At 34.2% G+C, this 17981-nt stretch overlaps 2 protein-coding genes across 3 annotated transcripts; both read right to left on the bottom strand.

Moving 5' to 3' along the window:
* Window positions 1-188: 188 nt before the first annotated feature.
* On the bottom strand, window positions 189-11421 carry LOC148761560 (putative disease resistance protein At1g50180). The gene is made up of 5 exons (XM_088808542.1): window positions 11101-11421; window positions 4400-5412; window positions 1585-3490; window positions 717-768; window positions 189-289 (listed from the first exon to the last, which is right to left on the bottom strand). Exons 1-3 carry the CDS (start codon window positions 11136-11138, stop codon window positions 1605-1607), a joined length of 2937 nt encoding a protein of 978 aa, XP_088664668.1. The 5' UTR covers window positions 11139-11421; the 3' UTR covers window positions 189-289; window positions 717-768; window positions 1585-1604.
* LOC148761559 (putative disease resistance protein At1g50180) lies at window positions 9510-15217 on the bottom strand. 2 transcript variants are annotated; one of them, XR_016027617.1, is made up of 4 exons: window positions 14147-15217; window positions 11963-13844; window positions 10042-10088; window positions 9510-9780 (listed from the first exon to the last, which is right to left on the bottom strand). XR_016027617.1 is itself a non-coding variant. In XM_088808543.1 (2 exons), exons 1-2 carry the CDS (start codon window positions 15177-15179, stop codon window positions 11983-11985), a joined length of 2895 nt encoding a protein of 964 aa, XP_088664669.1. In that variant the 5' UTR covers window positions 15180-15217; the 3' UTR covers window positions 11962-11982. The 2 variants fall into 2 exon arrangements, 1 of the variants encoding a protein (XP_088664669.1); XM_088808543.1 differs by lacking the exons at window positions 9510-9780; window positions 10042-10088 and having other exon boundaries at window positions 11962-13844.
* Between the last annotated feature and the right edge of the window lie 2764 nt (window positions 15218-17981).

The raw sequence follows: 17981 nt of genomic DNA, 5'->3' as shown, positions 1-17981 counted from the left end.
CAATCCTCGGTTTGCCGTAGCAAAGAAAAATGAAAAAAAAAAGACACATATGAAGATAATTTTGAAGATTATTCACAAATATGAGTCAATTGATAAAAAAATGAGAGGTTATTAATTAAAACATAAACCAAATCCATAGAGGTCTCAACTATCAAGACAACAACACACTAATCTCATGTCAACAAGACAACTTCACGTACATCTCCAACTTTTACAATAACTGACACCGAATATTTAGAGACAATTCCACAATTTGAAGAGCAGAAACATATGCCCCTGGCTTCTTCATCTGAAAAGAATGGAAGCAGATGAAATGCTGTTTAAGATCCCAATGAAACTTTGATTTGATTATTAATGTAGCAAGTTAGAATTCATTCAGATAAAAAGGCAGTCTCAGCAAGAAAAAACACTGCAAAAGAAAGAGAACCTAGTACAAGAGCAAAAAGATATCAATAAGATTATGTATAGGAAAACAACTGATTTATCTCAAGGCCTAAGGCATTAAAATTCTGTATAGATAACAAAAAGACATGATTTAGTTAGGTCTCTATTGCCTATTACTTATATTGTATTACTTTACATAAACTTGTACAGCTAACCATGAGTGAAGATACAAATTTAGCTTCCAAAAATGCAAAGCAAAATTGAAATGCAGCAACTGTCTATCATGTTTTAACAAGCAAGGCTAGTTGGAAATGGGTTCCATTTTGCCTTACCTTGATGATGCAATATCCGAATGAATTGATGGCCACAACACCCCATTTTCTCCTGTGAAAAAGAAGTCAGTTTCACTGTTTTCTTTGCATCACTCTACTATATTTTTTTTTTTTCCAGAAACGATAGATTCAATCAACTCTTTCGTGATAAAATTAGATGCATTTACATTAAATCAAATGTTAAAATGTGTCATATCACTCTTACTCACAAAAAAAGAACTTGTAAAATGAGATTATAATAGTAGAAAAAACACTTCGATGTAATGTAAATATGATTTATTATGCATTATTATTTAATTTCATTGAGAATATGAACATACTCATCGCACTTGAACATTTGAATGCATGTATCTTTTGTTTAAAGAACCAAATTCAAATCTCCTTCCCCCCTAAAAAAAACCTCATCAAAATATTGTTGCCTTCTAAATTTAAATACAGAGTCCTACTCTTAACTGCATGAAAAGCAGAATGGAACACATTTGCCTTTCTTTGGCGCCCTTTAACAATCTATTCAGAATTTAAGACAATGGCAACTATGTCACCTGATAAAGCAATAAGCCTTGAAAAAAAAAAAAAAGAACAGGACAAATCTTTAGAGATCTTTGTACCCAAAAATACACTCTGATTTTGCCCATCCAAAAATATAATAATAACAGTAAATATTAAAAGTTAAATAAATAGTTTAAGATTAACCTCCTAAGCCAATCGTCTATGTACTTAAATCTTAAGTTAAGATTTTTATTGAAAAACAAATTATCAATTTCACGCATTTTTGTAGCTAAATGACATTAAAAATAGGATTTGTATATGCAAAGCAGTTGTAATTCTAGAGTACTAGCAATATCTGAAACAGAGATTATATAGTTACCTGACAAAGACAATAATTCCTCATCCACAATTTTCAAATACGATAGAAGGAATATGTTGGACTTTGTAGAAATCATCTCCTCCTTCCACCAGTTTATCCTTGAATGCCTTAGGCATCCATTCAATCTCCAATTTCCGGAGGGTTGTAATGAACCTCAATCCATCCGGTAGCATCTTCAGGTTTTTGCATTCATAAATCTCCGAATGGCGTAGAGCAGGCATGGCTCCTTCAGCCACCTTCCACTCCTCCAAATTGTGAAGCTGATAAATGCCTAGAAAATCAAGTTTCACAAAACTTTGTGCAGAGCAAGCCATTTCCTTTCCAGTGAAAGCATCCTCATAGACTTTGAGAATCCTTAAGTTAGGTAGCCTTCCCAGTGTTGGCATTGGATCTTCAGCAAGGTTGCAGATATGCAAGTATATACAAGCAATATTTGAAGAGAAGTGATGATACTCTGGTAACTTCCCTATCTTTACAAGTATCCGCAAGTCATAAATATTAGCACAGTCGGAAAGGAGGTGTGTCACAAGTATTGGATCTATTCTTTCATCACCCCAAATAAGTAAGGACCGAAGAACATTATTATTCCCCAGTATGCGGGGATTCTCACCCAAATCCTCAAAATCTTCAATATTGAACGACCCGACAGTCCTTAAGTCTCTAAGATTCATCATTTTGCGAAGATCTCCAATATAACAATTCCTCGTGTTGAAGTTCGCAAGTGTTAAAAGATTTTTCAAAGTACACAACTTCAACTTGGTCTTACGGTCACAATGCTTCGGGAGATACAAATGTCTTAATTGTTTCATCCTCCATATTACATTAGGTACATAAATAGGTCTACCAGAGATTCCTTTTAGACCTACATAACTATCAACCCTTAGATCCAAGGTTTGCAAGCACCTTAAGTTGCCTAGAGATGCTGGCAACTTTAAGTTATAGAAAGATAAACCTTCTAAACACAAGAATCTCAAGTGGATTAAATTACCTATATCGCTGGATAAGTTAAATCCCGCGTCACAAGAACTTCCTTCAAAGTTTAGGACTCTGAGCAATTTGAAACTGTTGAACACGTATGTCCAAGATCTCCACAACATATATTTTAGCCGAAGTACGTAGATCAAGCAAATTGGGCTCCACGCTTCCTTTTTATGCTCAAAAAGGTAATTTGCCATCATTAACATCTTTGGGTTTGTAAGCGCTTTAGTTTGCTTAGGCGTGAACTCAAACAAAAACGAAAATGATCTAAGATGGGGACTTTTAATGCATTGGACTTGAGGAAATACATGCGCCGCAACTCTACGGACTCCACGAATTGTAGGCGAGGAAAAATCCTTGCCAAATGGATTTCCACTTAAGTGATCAACGATGCAGAGAAAGTTTTCTTCTTTTGCCTTTGACAAGCAGAGATCTCTCATGAGATCATGCATGCAACATGTTTTGATCTTCGATAATGCATCTCTTTCTCCAACTTGAATCATACATCTTTCTGCTAGTTCAATTAGGTAACATTTTGCCACATCTTCTACAATTTTCCCTCCGTTTCTTTCATTTTGATTTGATAAAACAATATATTCTGCAACCCATAATTGAATCAATCTTTTCGTAGATATCTCATAATCTTCTGAAAAATGACTTAAATAAAGGAAACATGATCTTAAATAGGGTGGCAAATCATCATAACTTAATTCTAAGACATCGTCAATCCCTTGAACTTTCCCTCTCTTCAAGTATGACTTGACGCTCTCAGAGACCGTTTGCCATTCATTTAATGAATTCTTTCTAGCCAAAACTCCTCCCAACACAATGATGGCTAAGGGCAACCCTGCACAATGTCTAACCATGTCCTTTCCTAACTCTTCCACTTTCGCATCAACTTTATTTTCTGTAAAGTAACGAAAAATCAGTAATTGTAACACCAAATTAGGAATCAAAAAATTGTATATAATGATGGGAATTTGTTGCTAATCTAAATAATTTTTTTTCATGTTTATGAATTTCTTTATTTATATTTAATGCCCTAACAATATATAATTTCTATATACTATCATTTAATCAGAAAATATCACATCATTAATAAACAAAGATAAAAACTTATAGAGCGTTAAAAATAAATATTAATAATTAATCATAAAAAGAATAAAATGTTTTTAGAATCTCTCTCCCATACTTCTCTCCCCCTTCCTTGTTCTTCATCTGTAGACATCCAAATTAATTTTTTTCACACAAATTAATTCTCCACTATCATCGAGAAATTGAGAATTTCTTTGTGGGAAAAAAATTTAAGTTTCAATTTGAAATTATTGTTTGATTGAAGTATTGATTCAAGTTATAATTAATTCTTCTGATAAAATCCAAAAAACCCTCTCAAAATATTTCAAAAAGACACTTTGGTCCTTCTTGTTTTAAAATGATGTTTTTGATCCCTTAATTATTAACACAGTTAGTCAACAATTTAAAAAAATTGTAACCAATACTACATAAATATTTTAGAACACAAATGCCTTTTTTAAAAAAAAAAACTACTCATGTTTCCATCTAAAATTTAATAAAATTTATTTTGATATTAATAAAATTCAATTGTCCAGAAAGTCAAGAGAAATAAAGTTTTTTGTCCACAAGAAGGCAAGGCGAGATTAATTTTGATAAATGAGAAGATGGAAAGTTTCTTTATATCTAAACTTCAAATGAAAATAATAATTCAATTAGATTTCAAACTTCAATTTTTTTCTTTAATTATCATATTACTCTTGAAATTAATGAATAAATAAGGGAAGGGAAGAAGGAGGAGTTAGAGAGACATAAAAAATTATATTTTTCTGAAACAATTTCCAACTGTTGTCCTCGTTTAAACACTCCAATTCATGCAAGTAACTTCTTCTGTCTGCATGTGAAGCCACCTCTTTGTTGCGAGAAGTGAGCAAAAACTTGCTACTTGTCTCCCTCATTGGGAAGGCAGGTTTTATACTATCCCAAGCCTGAATGCTCCAAAGATCGTCAAGTACCACCAAACATCTTTTATCCTTCAAAAAGGTGAACAACATCTCTGCTAAATCTTCCTCTCTCTTCCACCTGGACTGCTCATTATCCATAATCTTAAGACTACATAGCATGTCTTCCCAAACTGTTCTTCTTCGGCACTGCTGAGAGACGTACACCCAAGCCAAGTGATTACAATGACCTCTAACCTGGCTATGATGGTATACCATTTTAGCAAGAGTGGTCTTCCCCATACCACCCATTCCACATATGGAAACAACTTGGTATCTCTTTTCGGCCTCATCAATAATGACTGAGACCAATTCCTCAACTTTATCACTGAACCCAACAATATTATCTTCAATAACATGAGGAAAAGACCGCCTCAGCTCCTGCTTTTCATAGGAAGAACTTGATCCTTCTCCATCCCTTAATTCCTTTATGCCATACGTCTGTAAGCGTTGCGTCAAGTCAGTGATTTTGGTTATGATTTCCTCTATCTCTGACCTGATTTTGTGGAGCATCCATCCTTCTTTTAAGATGCAAGCAGATCTTTTGAGGACATTTGAAAAACCTCCTTTCCTTTTGGACCCAATCCTCAGAGCAAACGTCTCCACAACATCCTCAGCATCATAAGCAAGATCTCTGATTTCAGCAACCCAAAGACGTACCCTTTCACTCTCACCTCGTCTTGCATCTGCATCTAATAAGAAGCTTTGCATCCATTTAAGCTCCGTTTGGAAACGACCAACTTGCTCCTCCACTCCCCATAGGGATGTTGCCTCTTGAGTTAGAAGCTCACCAATCCTCAGGATCACAGAAGACACAGCAGACCAAGCCATGTAAATCCTGCAAAATTAGTTTTTTGGTATGTTTGGAAATATGTACCACTTAAGCTTTTATTACGCTAGAAAAATATAAGTTATAAAATAAAAAATAAAAAAGTGAATATTTAATTTAAAATGAGAAACATATTAGGAAAAAGAGGAAAGGAAAAAGGAGAAAAAGGGTACCAAAGTGAACAAGGTGTGAAAAGTGGGGATTGGGCCACCGACACAGAGAGTATTCATAAATGGAGGAAAGTAGGGAGAAAGATACGTAAAAAATCCGAAATAAGAGTCCTTGCATAGAGATTCGGAGATAGTACTGCAAGACTGAGAAACCATCACCAGTCTTTACTTTATTGAAAAACAAACGCTGGGAAACTGAGTACAAAAGTGCATAACGTGTGAAAAGTGGGGATTGGGCCAGAGTGAGAGAGAGAGCATTCATGAATGGAGGAAAGTTGGAAGAAAGAGGAGTAAAAAATCCAAAAGAAGAGTCATTGCATAGAGATTCGGAGAAACCATCACCACTCTTACTTTGTTGATATTGTGAAAATTACCCAATAATCAATAAAGATAAAATTTAGAGAAAATAAATAAATAAAAAAATACAAGAATTTATGTGTTTCGGCCTCTTGCTTACGTCCACGGAGTGAAACTGTTCTTCTATTATTGAGAATTTAAAGTACAATAAATTGACCTTTATAGCTCTCAAAACAACCCAAGATCCCTTGCACACTCTTCCTCAATAACCTCCCAAGAACATTCACTCAAACCACTCTAACTCCACCTAGAGCAAAAGATAGAGTTACAAGATGTTCCCTCTCTAGAGCTCTCAAAACACTACTACTAATTCTAAAGCCTAGAAATCCACTTTTATAGTATAAAAGTCCAAAGTAGAATGTGATTAAGATTCGATGTGGAATAAGAAGTTTAAAACCATACAACTACTTAATATTGTATACAAACAAAAATCCTAATCAAATAAGATCTAAAATTCTAATCAACCTAAAACTCAACAAATCTTTACCTTTGACTTGAATTCAAACTCCTTAAACCTCTTCCACTAGTCGCACCTAATTGCAACTTCCTAACTCCACCTACTTTCCAACATCTTGAACAAATCTCCAAGCATAAGATTTTCTAATCATTGGCCTTTATAATTACCACGACTACACATACCGAATCAAGCATGGTCCAACACTTGATTCCACAAAACTGCCAATGCACCTGTGTAGCCGTCAAGTCAATGGCACTAATTGACTTCGGAAAAGGACCTCGACGACCCTTCCAATTCACTACTGGCAAGATTTTTCATCCTTTCACCATCGTCTACACCATGAAAACCTTTCATCACCTCCGGCAAATGAAATCTCACTTTGGTAGCTACCATCCCCTGTGCATTGTTCCCATCCTTTCAAGGCCTCACATTCTAGACGATACAAGCCATTATGCAAATTCCCCCTCATCAGGACCATGTCGCCTTGTGTGACTTTTACTACTCCATCACAAGCAGAATATCCATACCTTTTGGAGTCTAACAGGCTCAATGATATTAGATTCTTAAGCATCTTTGGGACATAGGCCACACCACCCAAAGAGCGCACAACCCCATCAAACATTTTGATTTTTACCACTCCAATACTCATGACCTTCACTATTGACTTATTACCCAAAGTCAAATTCCCAGCCACCCCTTCTTGAAGTAAATCAAAACAATCCTTTTGATAACATATGTGAGTAGCAGAAGCAGAATCTAAATACCAATCAGAATTTGCATCCATATTTTCTGAAATTGTAAGGACGTCACAATCATCACCTTCAGCAACGAAAGCACACTTACCTTTGTTCTCGTTACTTTCATCCCCTTTTGTAGGACAATCCCTTTTAATATGCCCATACCCTTTGCATTTAAAGCATTGAACATTGTTGGATCTAGACTTACCACCCTTAGATCCCTTACCAGTTGACTTCCTCCTATTAGCCTTAATTACTAATGCCAAGCCATTTGGATCTCTATCCCCTTCTTTACTTTTCTTTCGGGCTTCACGAGACATTAATGTTGCTTGTGCTTGTTCTAACGTTATTGTATCCATCCCACAAATAAGAGATTCCACAAATACCTCATAGGAGTCTGGAAGTGAAGCCAGGAACAATAGTGCCTTTTCCTCTTCCTCCGCCTTGACATCAACCTTCTTCAACTGATCAATGATTCTATCGAATTCATTCATATGCTTCATGAGGTCTCCATTCTCCTCCATCTTTAAGCGATACAACTTTCGCCTAAGCTGCAATTTGTTAGAAAGACTTTTCGCCAAGTAAATTTTCTCTAACTTTGACTATAATCTTAAAGCAGAATCCTCATCAATAACATGATTAAACACATTCTCTCCAATGCAAAGCCGAATAGTGCTCACACACCTTTGCTCCAACTCTGCCCATTCAACATCCTTCATATCATCTGGTTACCCTTCCTCCTTTCCTAGCAAGGGGCGCATTAAACCTTGTTGTACAAGGAGATCTTTCATCCTTCTCTGCCACTGCGTGAAACTAGTCTTCCCATCAAACTTCTCAATTGAAAAATTCACAGAATTAGTAACTTTCGACATCCTTGTTGAATCTTGAATTTACTGAACCTAAAGCTCTGATACCAGTTTATTGTGGAAATTGCCCAAGAATCAACAAAGATAAAATCCAGAGAAAATAAGCAAACAGAAAAACACAAGAATTTACGTGGTTCGGCCTCTTGCCTACGTCCACGGAGTGAAACTGTTCTTCTATTATTGAGAATTTAAAGTACAATAAATTGACCTTTATGGTTTCCCAAAACAACCCAAGATCCCTTGCACACTCTTCCTCAATAACCTCTCAAGAACATTCACTCAAACCACTTTAACTCCACCTAGAGCAAAAGATAGAGTTACAAGATGTTCCCTCTCTAGAGCTCTCAAAGCACTACTACTAATTCTAAAGCCTAGAAATCCACTTTTATAGTATAAAAGTTCAAAGTAGAATGTGATTAGGATTCGATGTGGAATAAGAAGTTTAAAACCATACAACTACTTAATATTGTATACAAACAAAAATCCTAATCAAATAAGATCTAGAATTCTAGTCAACCTAAAACTCAACAGTTGAAAAACAAACACTTGGAAAATGAGTGGAAGAAACATATTTTGCTCAAGAAAGACTTTGAAAATGAGTGGAAGACTGATTTTGATTTTAAATATGTCTTATTATTTCAATATATTTAAAAAAAAATCGCTCTCACAAATTTGAAAACATTTTTTCAAAGTCGTCCTTAATTGAAATATGAAATATGAACTTGACCACTTTTAGTTTTTACTAGGCTTAAAAATTATAAATTGTAAAATAAAAAATAAAAAGTGAATATTTAATATAAAATGATAAAAATATTAGGGAATAGAGGAAAAGAAAAAGAGGAGACGACAGAGGACAAAATCCAAAAATAGAGTCATTGTTGTAGGTAGATTCGGAGACAGTGGAAGACAAAGAAAACCATAGCCAGTGTTTTTCATGGTAGTTTCATTAATCTATCAAATACAAAATTAAAGGTGCGGCATTCAATTGTCCAAGAATTTCATAATCTATTTCTTAGTGAAATTAACATCCCCACATATCAAAAGTCATTTAATGAAGGGAAGAAAGCATTTTTGATTAATGACCAAATATTATGATAATTTCGAACATTAGCACATATGAAGTCACTTAACAGAACAATGAGGATTTAGTAGAACCAAAAAAACCAAATTCATGCATACAAAGATCTCAGCTATCACTACATCTTATAAACCATTCTAATTTTATTTAATCAGGTCTAGTAATGAAAAATTATCCAATTACAAAGTATTCATTGTCATTCCTAAGTGAAAATGTAGATTTTATGCTCCAAATATCATTATCGAGTGTTACCAAACATTTTTTGTCTTTGGAGAAGTTAAACAACTTCTTTCACTCTCACCTCGTCTTGTTTGTACATTTTAATTCAAATATTTATAAATTTTGTTCTAATTCAAATATTGCATTTCAGAAAGTTTATATTCTAACCATAGTAACTATAACTATTATTTAAATGTAACTCCAAATATTATTTTCGAGCAATGAAAATAAAAACTGACAATACAGCTATTGAATATAAACGTAGCAATCCCAACTTTACATAAAAAACTGAAAATATTACAACTTTTAAAATAATAGCAAACGATCATGTCAACAACAATCCATACAGCAGAAGATAGTACAAGACAATTTCACATCTCCAACTTTACAAATATCTGACACCAGATATTTAGGCTATTATTCCATAGTGTTGGAACAACTGCATTTGGTCCCCCATGAAGAGCAGAGGAAGAAATGCCAATGGCTTCTTTTCCTGAAAAGGAAAATTTTAATATGTCATGGTGTAAGTAGTTCAAATTCTGTGAAAGAAGCTAACGGAACTGGAACTTGATTTGATGATTAGTATAGCATGTTAGAATTCAGATAAAAAAGTCAGTTCTGCAAGAAAAATAATGCCAGTGAATGAGAACCAAATGCAGGGGGAAAAAGCTATAGTTATGCTCAAGGCCTAAGGCATTAATATAGCTGTCAGTCTTGTTCGAGAAAGTTTGAAATAGTTTCCATCTTGCCTTACCTTGTTGATGCGTCCCAATCCAAATAGACCAGAGCCTCATTTTTCTCCTGAAAAACGAGAAATATGTCAGTTTCACAATCTATTTACACTAAAAATTTGCATCTGCTAATGGAAACATTATCTCTAGCTTTTCCAAATTCAAATAACAGAGTCCTCAATTGTCAATTGAATGAAAAGAAATTGAGGACTATATTTAGGCTTACGTTGGTGTCCTAACAATCAAGTCACTTGCTAACACAATGAGGCTTAATTAACATAACAAATAAGAAATAACCTTCAACATGATAAATCTATAAAGGTCTTTATAGCAAGAAAAAAAAAAAAAGCATGTTGGAATTCATTCAGACAAAAAGGCAGTCTCAGCAAGAAAAACAATGCAAATGAAAGAGAACCCGGTACAAGGGAAAAATGATATCAAGATTCTGTATAGGAGAACAACTGATTCATCTCAAGGCCTAAGGCAGTAAAATTCTGTCTAGATATCAAAAAGACATGACTTACATTTTGATATTTCTTGGCTATTTCTTATATTGTATGATTGTAAATAAACTTGCAAAGCTAACCGTGATCAACATGCAAATTTAGTTTCCAAAACTCAATTTTAAAGAAAAAATTATCAAAATGCAAATGAAAATTGAAATGCAGCAGCTGTCATTCATGTTTTAACAAGGCTAGTTGGAAATGGATTCCATTTTGCTTTACCTTGTTGATGCATTATCCGAATGAGCTGAAGGCCACAACATCCCTAGTTTATGCATTCAACTTTGATCTCTCTTGTGTTCTTTATTTTTTCCTTGGAAGGATGGATTTGAATTCAACTTTTTAAAGACAAAGATACATGTAATTTTCAAAAAAAAAAATGATAAAGTTACATGTTCTTATTTTTGCATCACAAAACTCTAGCTAATTCAATTAAAATGAATGCAACATTAATTATTAAATTACAAAGAAGAAGCAATTCCAAGAATGAGATATATTAGTATAAAAATCAAGCACTTGGACATAGTGTAAATGTGATTTGTGCATTATTATTTAATTTCATTGAGAATTTGCACCTACGCATCACATCTGAGCATTTGACTCAATTGTAGGTGCATATTTCTTCTTCTTAAAGAGTCGAGTTCAAATCTACTCTCCCTCTCAAAAAAAAAAAAAAAAGAAACTCCTCGTCAAAGTGTCTAGGACCTTATTGACAAAGTTATCTTGCCTTCTAAATTTAAATAACAGAGTCCTCTACTCTCAATTGCATGAAAAGCATAAAAGGAATGCATTTAGCCTTTCTTTAATGTCCTTTGACAATCTATTCAGAATTTAAGACATAGACAAGTATGTGTCACCTGATAAAGCAATAAGCCTTGAAAAAAAAAAAAAACAGAGCATGACAAATCTTAGAGATCTAAGTATAAAAAAAAAAAAAAAAAAAAACACCACCAGAATTAATGCCATATAGATGACTCTTTTTTAAAGCTGAAATGGATATTAATACTTTTCGAAATAGTTGAATTTCATTTTGCAGTAACTTGGATCCAAATGAAATTCCTTGATAATTTGACATGGAAAAATTGAGAATTGAGATAGAATGCCATATTTTTATCAGAAAAATAAAAAAAAATGATGGAATGAAGAATTAAATTTACAATTCTATCTAGGAGAACAAAAATACACTCTGATTTTGCCCATCCAAAAAAATCATAGCAATAACAGTAAATATTACAAGGTAAATTATTAGTTTAAGATTAACCTCCTAGGCCAATTACCTATGTATGTACTTAATCTTATGTTAAGATTTTTACTGAAAAACAAAGTATCAATTTCACACATTTTTTTGTAGCTAAGTGACATTGAAAAAAGGATTTGTATATGCAAAACAGTTGTAGTTCTAGAGAACAAGCAATATTTGAAACAGAGATTATAAAGTTACCTGGCAAGGATAATAATTCCTCATTCACAATTTTCCAATACGATAGAAGGAATATGTTGGACTCTGTAGAAATCTTCTCCTCCTTCCACCAGTTTATCCTTGAATGCCTTTGGCATCCATCCAATCTCCAATTTCCGGAGGTTTGTAATGAACCTCAATCCATTCGGAAGCATCTTCAGGTTCTTGCATTCAAAGATCTCCAAATGGCGTAGAGCAGGCATGGCTCCTTCATCCACCTTCCACTCCTCCAAATTGTGAAGCCGATAAATGCTCAAAAAATCAAGTTTCGCAAAACTTTGTGCAGAGCAAGCCATTTCCTTTCCAGTGAAAGCATCTCTATGGACTTTGAGAATCCTTAAGTTAGGTAGCCTTCCTAATGTTTGCATAGGATCTTCCTCGAGCTTGCACCGATACAAAAATATGTAAGCGATATTTGAAGAGAAGTGATGGTACTCTGGTAATTTCCCTATCTCTACAAATAAATCCAACTCATTAATATTAGCACAGCCGGAAAGGAGATGGGTCACATGTCTTGGATCTGTTATTTCATCACTCCAAATAGTTAAGGACCGAAGAATGTTATTATTCCCTAGTATATGGGGATTCTCACCCAAATCCTCAAAATCTTCAATACAGAACGATCCAAATATCTGCAACTTTCTAAGATTCATCATGTTGCGAAGATCCCCAACATAACAATTCTTCGTGTTGAAGTTCACAAGCGTTAAAAGGTTTCTCAAAGTACACAACTTCAACTTGGTCTTACGGTCACAATGCTGTGGAAGATAAAGATGTCTTAATTGTTTCATCCTCCATATTACATTAGGTACATGAATAGGTCCACCAACGTCTCCATTTAGATATACAATTCTTTGAACTCTTAGATCCAAGGTTTGCAAGCACCTTAAGCTGCCTAGAGATGCTGGCAACTTTGGCATAATGAAACTTAAATCCTTTAAACACAAGAATCTCAAGTGGATTAGATTACCTATATCACAGGGTAACTTGATTCCCGCGTCACCAACTCTTCCTTCAAAACATAGGACTCTGAGAAATTTGAAATTGTTGAACATGTATGTCCAAGATCTCCACAATATATATCTTGTCCAAAGTATGAAGATACCGGAAACTAGGTCTAGATTCTCTCCATGTTCTAGAATGTAATTTACCCTCTTTATCATCTTTGGGTCTGTAAGCGCTTTAGTTTGATTGTTCCAAACTTCAAAGAAGAACAAAAATGATCTAAGATGGGGATTTTTAATGCATTGGACTTGAGGAAATACATGTGCAGCAACTCTACGGACTCCACGAATTGTGGACGAGGAAATATCTTCTCGAAATTGATTTCCACTTGAGTGATCAATGATGCAGAGAAAGTTTTCTTGTTTTGCCTTTAACAAGCAGAGATCCCTCATGAGATCATGCACGTGCAATGTTTTGATCTTCAATAATGCATCTCTTTCTCCAACTTGAATCATGCACCTTTCTGCTAGCTCAATTAAGTAATTTTCTGCCACATCTTCTACAATTTCCTCTCCATTTCCTTTATTTTGATTTGATAAAACAATACCTTCTGCAGTCCACAATTGAATCAACCTTTCTGCAGATATCTCGCAATCTTCTGGAAAATGACTTAAATAAAGGAAACATGATCTTAAATAGGGTGGCAAATCGTCATAGCTTAATTCTAGTACATCCTCAACCCCTTGGCCTTTGCCTCTCTTCAAGTATGACTTGACATTTTTAGACACCAGTTGCCATTCATTTAATGAATTCTTTGTAGCCAAAATTCCTCCCAACACAACGATGGCTAAAGGCATCCCTCCACAATGTCTAACCATATTCTTTCCTAACTCTTCCATTTTTGCATCAACTTCATTTCCTGTAAAGTAACTAGAAAATTTAGTAATTGCAACACCAAATTAGGAATCAGATAATTATATATAGATGGTGAGACTATTTTTGCTAATCTAAATAGTTTTTGTTCAGGTTCATGGACTTCTTTTAGACATTAATAATTATATGAATACCGCTTCACTTAGTTTATATGGTTGACATGGTGGGAGCTAGAAGTGTTCACTAGCGGGTATCCAGCCCGGGCCAAACACCTTTATACTCAAGGTAAAATAACTATAATTGCAATAAGGATATAAATATAAATATATATATATATATATTGTATACCTGAAGAATCTCTGTTAGGAAATGCGATTTTCTGAAACAATTTCCAACTGTTTTCTTCATTTAAACAGTCCAATTCATGCAGGTAACTTGTTCTATTTACATGTGAAGCCACCTCTTTGTTGCGAGAAGTGAGCAAAAACTTGCTGCTTGTCTCACTCTTTGGGAACGCAGGTTTTATACTATCCCAATCCTGAATGCTCCAAAGGTCGTCGAGTACCACCAAACATTTGTTATCCTTCAAGAAGTTAAACAACATCTCTGCTAAATCTTCCTCTCTCTTCCTCTTGGCCTGGTCCTTGTCCATAATCTTAAGACCACAGAGAATGTCTTCCCAGACTTTTCCCCTTTGGCAATGCTGAGAGACATACACCCAAACCAAGTGATTAAAATGACCTCTAACCAGGCTGTGATGGTAGACCTTTTTAGCAAGAGTAGTCTTCCCCAGACCACCCATTCCACATATGCAAACAACTTGGTAATTCCTTCCGGCCTCATCAATAATGACCGAGACCAATTCCTTAATTTTATCATTGAATCCAACAATATTATCTTCAACATCATGAGGAAAAGATCGCCTCGACTCTAGTTTTTCATAGGAAGAACTTGACCCTTCTCCATCCCTTAATTCCTTTATCCCATACGTCTGTAGGCGTCGCGTCAAGTCAGTGATTTTGGTTATGATTTCTTCTATCTCAGACCTGATCTTGTGGAGCATCCATTCTTCATTCAAGATGCAAGCAGATCTTTTGACGGTATTTGAAAAGCCTCCTTTCCTCTTGGACCCGATCCTCAGAGCAAAAGTCTCGACGACATCCTCAGCATCATATGCAAGATCTCTGATTTCAGAGACCCAAAGACGCACGCTTTCACTCTCACCTCGTCTAGCATCTGCATCTATTAAAAAGCTTTGCATCCATTTAAGCTCCGTTTGCAAACGATCAACTTGCTCCTCCACTCCCCATAGGGATGTTGCCTCTTGAGTTAGAAGCTCACCAATCCTTAGGATAACAGAAGACACATCAGACCAAGCCATGTAAATCCTGCAAAAACAGTGTTTTGGTATGTTTGGTATGTTTGGACCACTTTAGCTTTTATTACACTAGAAAAATATAAGTTGTAACATAAAAAAGAAAAAAGTGAATATTTAATTTAAAATGAGAAAGAGTACAAAAGTGCATAACGTGTGAAAAGTGGGGATTGGGCCACAGAGAGAGAGAGAGAGCATTCATAAATGGAGGAAAGTTGGAAGAAAGAGGAGTAAAAAATCCAAAATAAGAGTCATTGCATAGAGGCTCGGAGAAACCATCACCACTCTTACTTTATTGGAAAACAACCACTTGGAAAATGAGTGTAAGAAACATATATTACTCAAGAAAGACTTTGAAAATGAGTGGAAGACTGACCCCAACTCATATTTATGATAATTTTAACAGAACAATGAGGATTTGGTAGAGCCAAAATACAGCTAATTATATGTAACTATAACTGCTAATTATATGTAACTCCAAATATTGATTTCAAGCATTGGAAATAAAAACTGAAAAATACAGCATATTGAATATAAATGTAGCAAACCCGACTTTACAATAAAAAATGAAAATATTACAACTTTGAAAAGAATAGCAAACCAATCATGTCAACAACAATCCACACAATAGAAGATAGTACAAGACAATTTCACATCTCCAACTTTACAATATCTGACACCGAATATTTAGACATTTATTCCGTAGTGTTGAAACAACTACATTTGGTCCCCTCATGAAGAGCATAGGAAGAAATGCCAATGGCTTCTTTTTCTGAAAAGGAAATTTAATTATGTCATGGTAAGTAATTATGTTATGGAGAATCTCTCTCAGGAAATATAATATTTTGAAACAATTTTCACCTATCTCTATCTTTTAAGCATCGCAATTCGTGCAAATAACCTCTTGTATCTGCATGTGAAGCTACTTCTTCGTTGTGAGAAGTAAGCAATATCTAGCCACTTGTCTCCCTCGTTGGAAGCGCAACTTCAGATTATCCCAAGCACCAATGCTCCAAATATCATCAATTATCACCAAACATTTTTTATCCTTGAAGAAATTAAACAACTTCTCTGCTAACTCTTCATCCCTCTTTTTCCTATCCGCTTTACCCATAATGGTAAAGCTAGATAGAATTCCTTCCCATACATTTCTTCTTTGGCATTGCTGAGAGACATATACCCAAGCCAAGTGTTTAAAATGATTTCTAAACTGTCTATGATGTAAATCTTTTTAGTCAGAGTGGCCTTCCCCAGATCATCCGTTCCACATATTGACACTACCCGGCTATGACTTTCCTCATCAATAAGAAGTGAGACCATTCTCTTAATATCACCATCCAATCCAACAATATTATATTCAACAATATGAGGGTAAGACCGCTTTAACTCATGCCTTTCGTAAGAAGAACTTGGCCCTTCTCCATTCCTTAACTCTTTCGTGCCATATGTCTGCAATTGTCGTGTCAACTCAGTGATCCTTGCTATGATTTTCTCTATCTTCGACCTGGTTTTGTGGAGCATCCATCCCTCCTTCAAGATGCAAGCAGATCGTTTGACGACATTTGTATTCAATTGGTTAGTGTGAACAATAGGCTCCACTTTCAGCCAAAATTAAGGTAGCTTTGTTGGTGCCAATGGACAATTTGGGCCTATAGTTGATTGCTTTGTCTTTATTAATTTCTATATACGCTATTAGGCATGATTAAGTTTTGGAGAATTATATTAAATGAGAAAATATTAAATAATTCGAAATATATTCGTTTGTGTCAAATTTTTAAATTTGGAGATTATATTATTTATACATAGTTTCATCATTTTTATTTTTTCCATTTTCAAATTTAAACAATTTAGCACATTTTAAATAAAATAATATATAAACTTTTCGATTTTAAATATAATGTCTATCTTATTATTTCAAAATATTTTAAAAGAATATTCACTCCCACAAAATTGAAAACATTTTTCCAAAGTCGTCCTTAACTGAAATATGAAATATGAACTTGACAACTTTTAGTTTTTATTAGGCTTAAAAAATATAAGTTGTAAAATAAAAAATAAAAAAGTGAATATTTAATATAAAATGAGAAAAATATTAGGGAATAGAGGGAAGGAAAAAGGAGAGAGTAAGAAACTGTCAAGTGTGAAAACATTAATTTTCGAATTTAAAATAGAGATAGTGGAAGACTATGAAACCATCACCAGTCTTATTTAACTGAAAAAGAAAGACTTGGAAAATGAGTGAAAAAAAGAAATATTATTTAAAATAAAAAAACAAAATAAGAGTCATTGCATGGAGATTCGGAGATGGTGGCAGACACAGAAACCATCACCGTTCTTATTTTATTGAAAAAGAAAGACTTGGAAAATGAGTGGAAGTCCCAGTTCATGGTAGTTTTATAAATATAATTTTATATCTAAAATTAAGGTAAAATATTCTAATATTTTTAAGTTTTAATCATAATTTCATGTAAATTTATTAATTTTCAAAATTTACAATTCGTCTTAAAATAATATCTTTTGTTGGACACACAAATACAATCATTAATTAATCGTTAATATTTTTATTAGTTTAATGACGTAATAATATTTTAAGATAATTTTACTTTTCATTAATTTTAAAAATTATCACTATATAAATTATAATTTTTATTTTTAAAGTTTTTTCTCTCTTTTACAAAAAAAAAAATCTCTCGACTCGGTCATCCTGCGACCGGTGGCACTCCCTAAAGGAGCCTAATCTGGTGCTCCCCTCCCCTAAGGAGCACCAAATTTGGTTGGTGCTCCCCAAGGGAGGGGAGCACCAAGGAG

The sequence above is a fragment of the Theobroma cacao genome, chromosome 7 (assembly GCF_053813885.1).
Source record: "Theobroma cacao isolate CCN51 chromosome 7, ASM5381388v1, whole genome shotgun sequence".
In the NCBI taxonomy this organism is placed as follows: Eukaryota; Viridiplantae; Streptophyta; class Magnoliopsida; order Malvales; family Malvaceae; genus Theobroma; species Theobroma cacao.
This window is presented reverse-complemented; position numbering and strand designations above follow the sequence as displayed.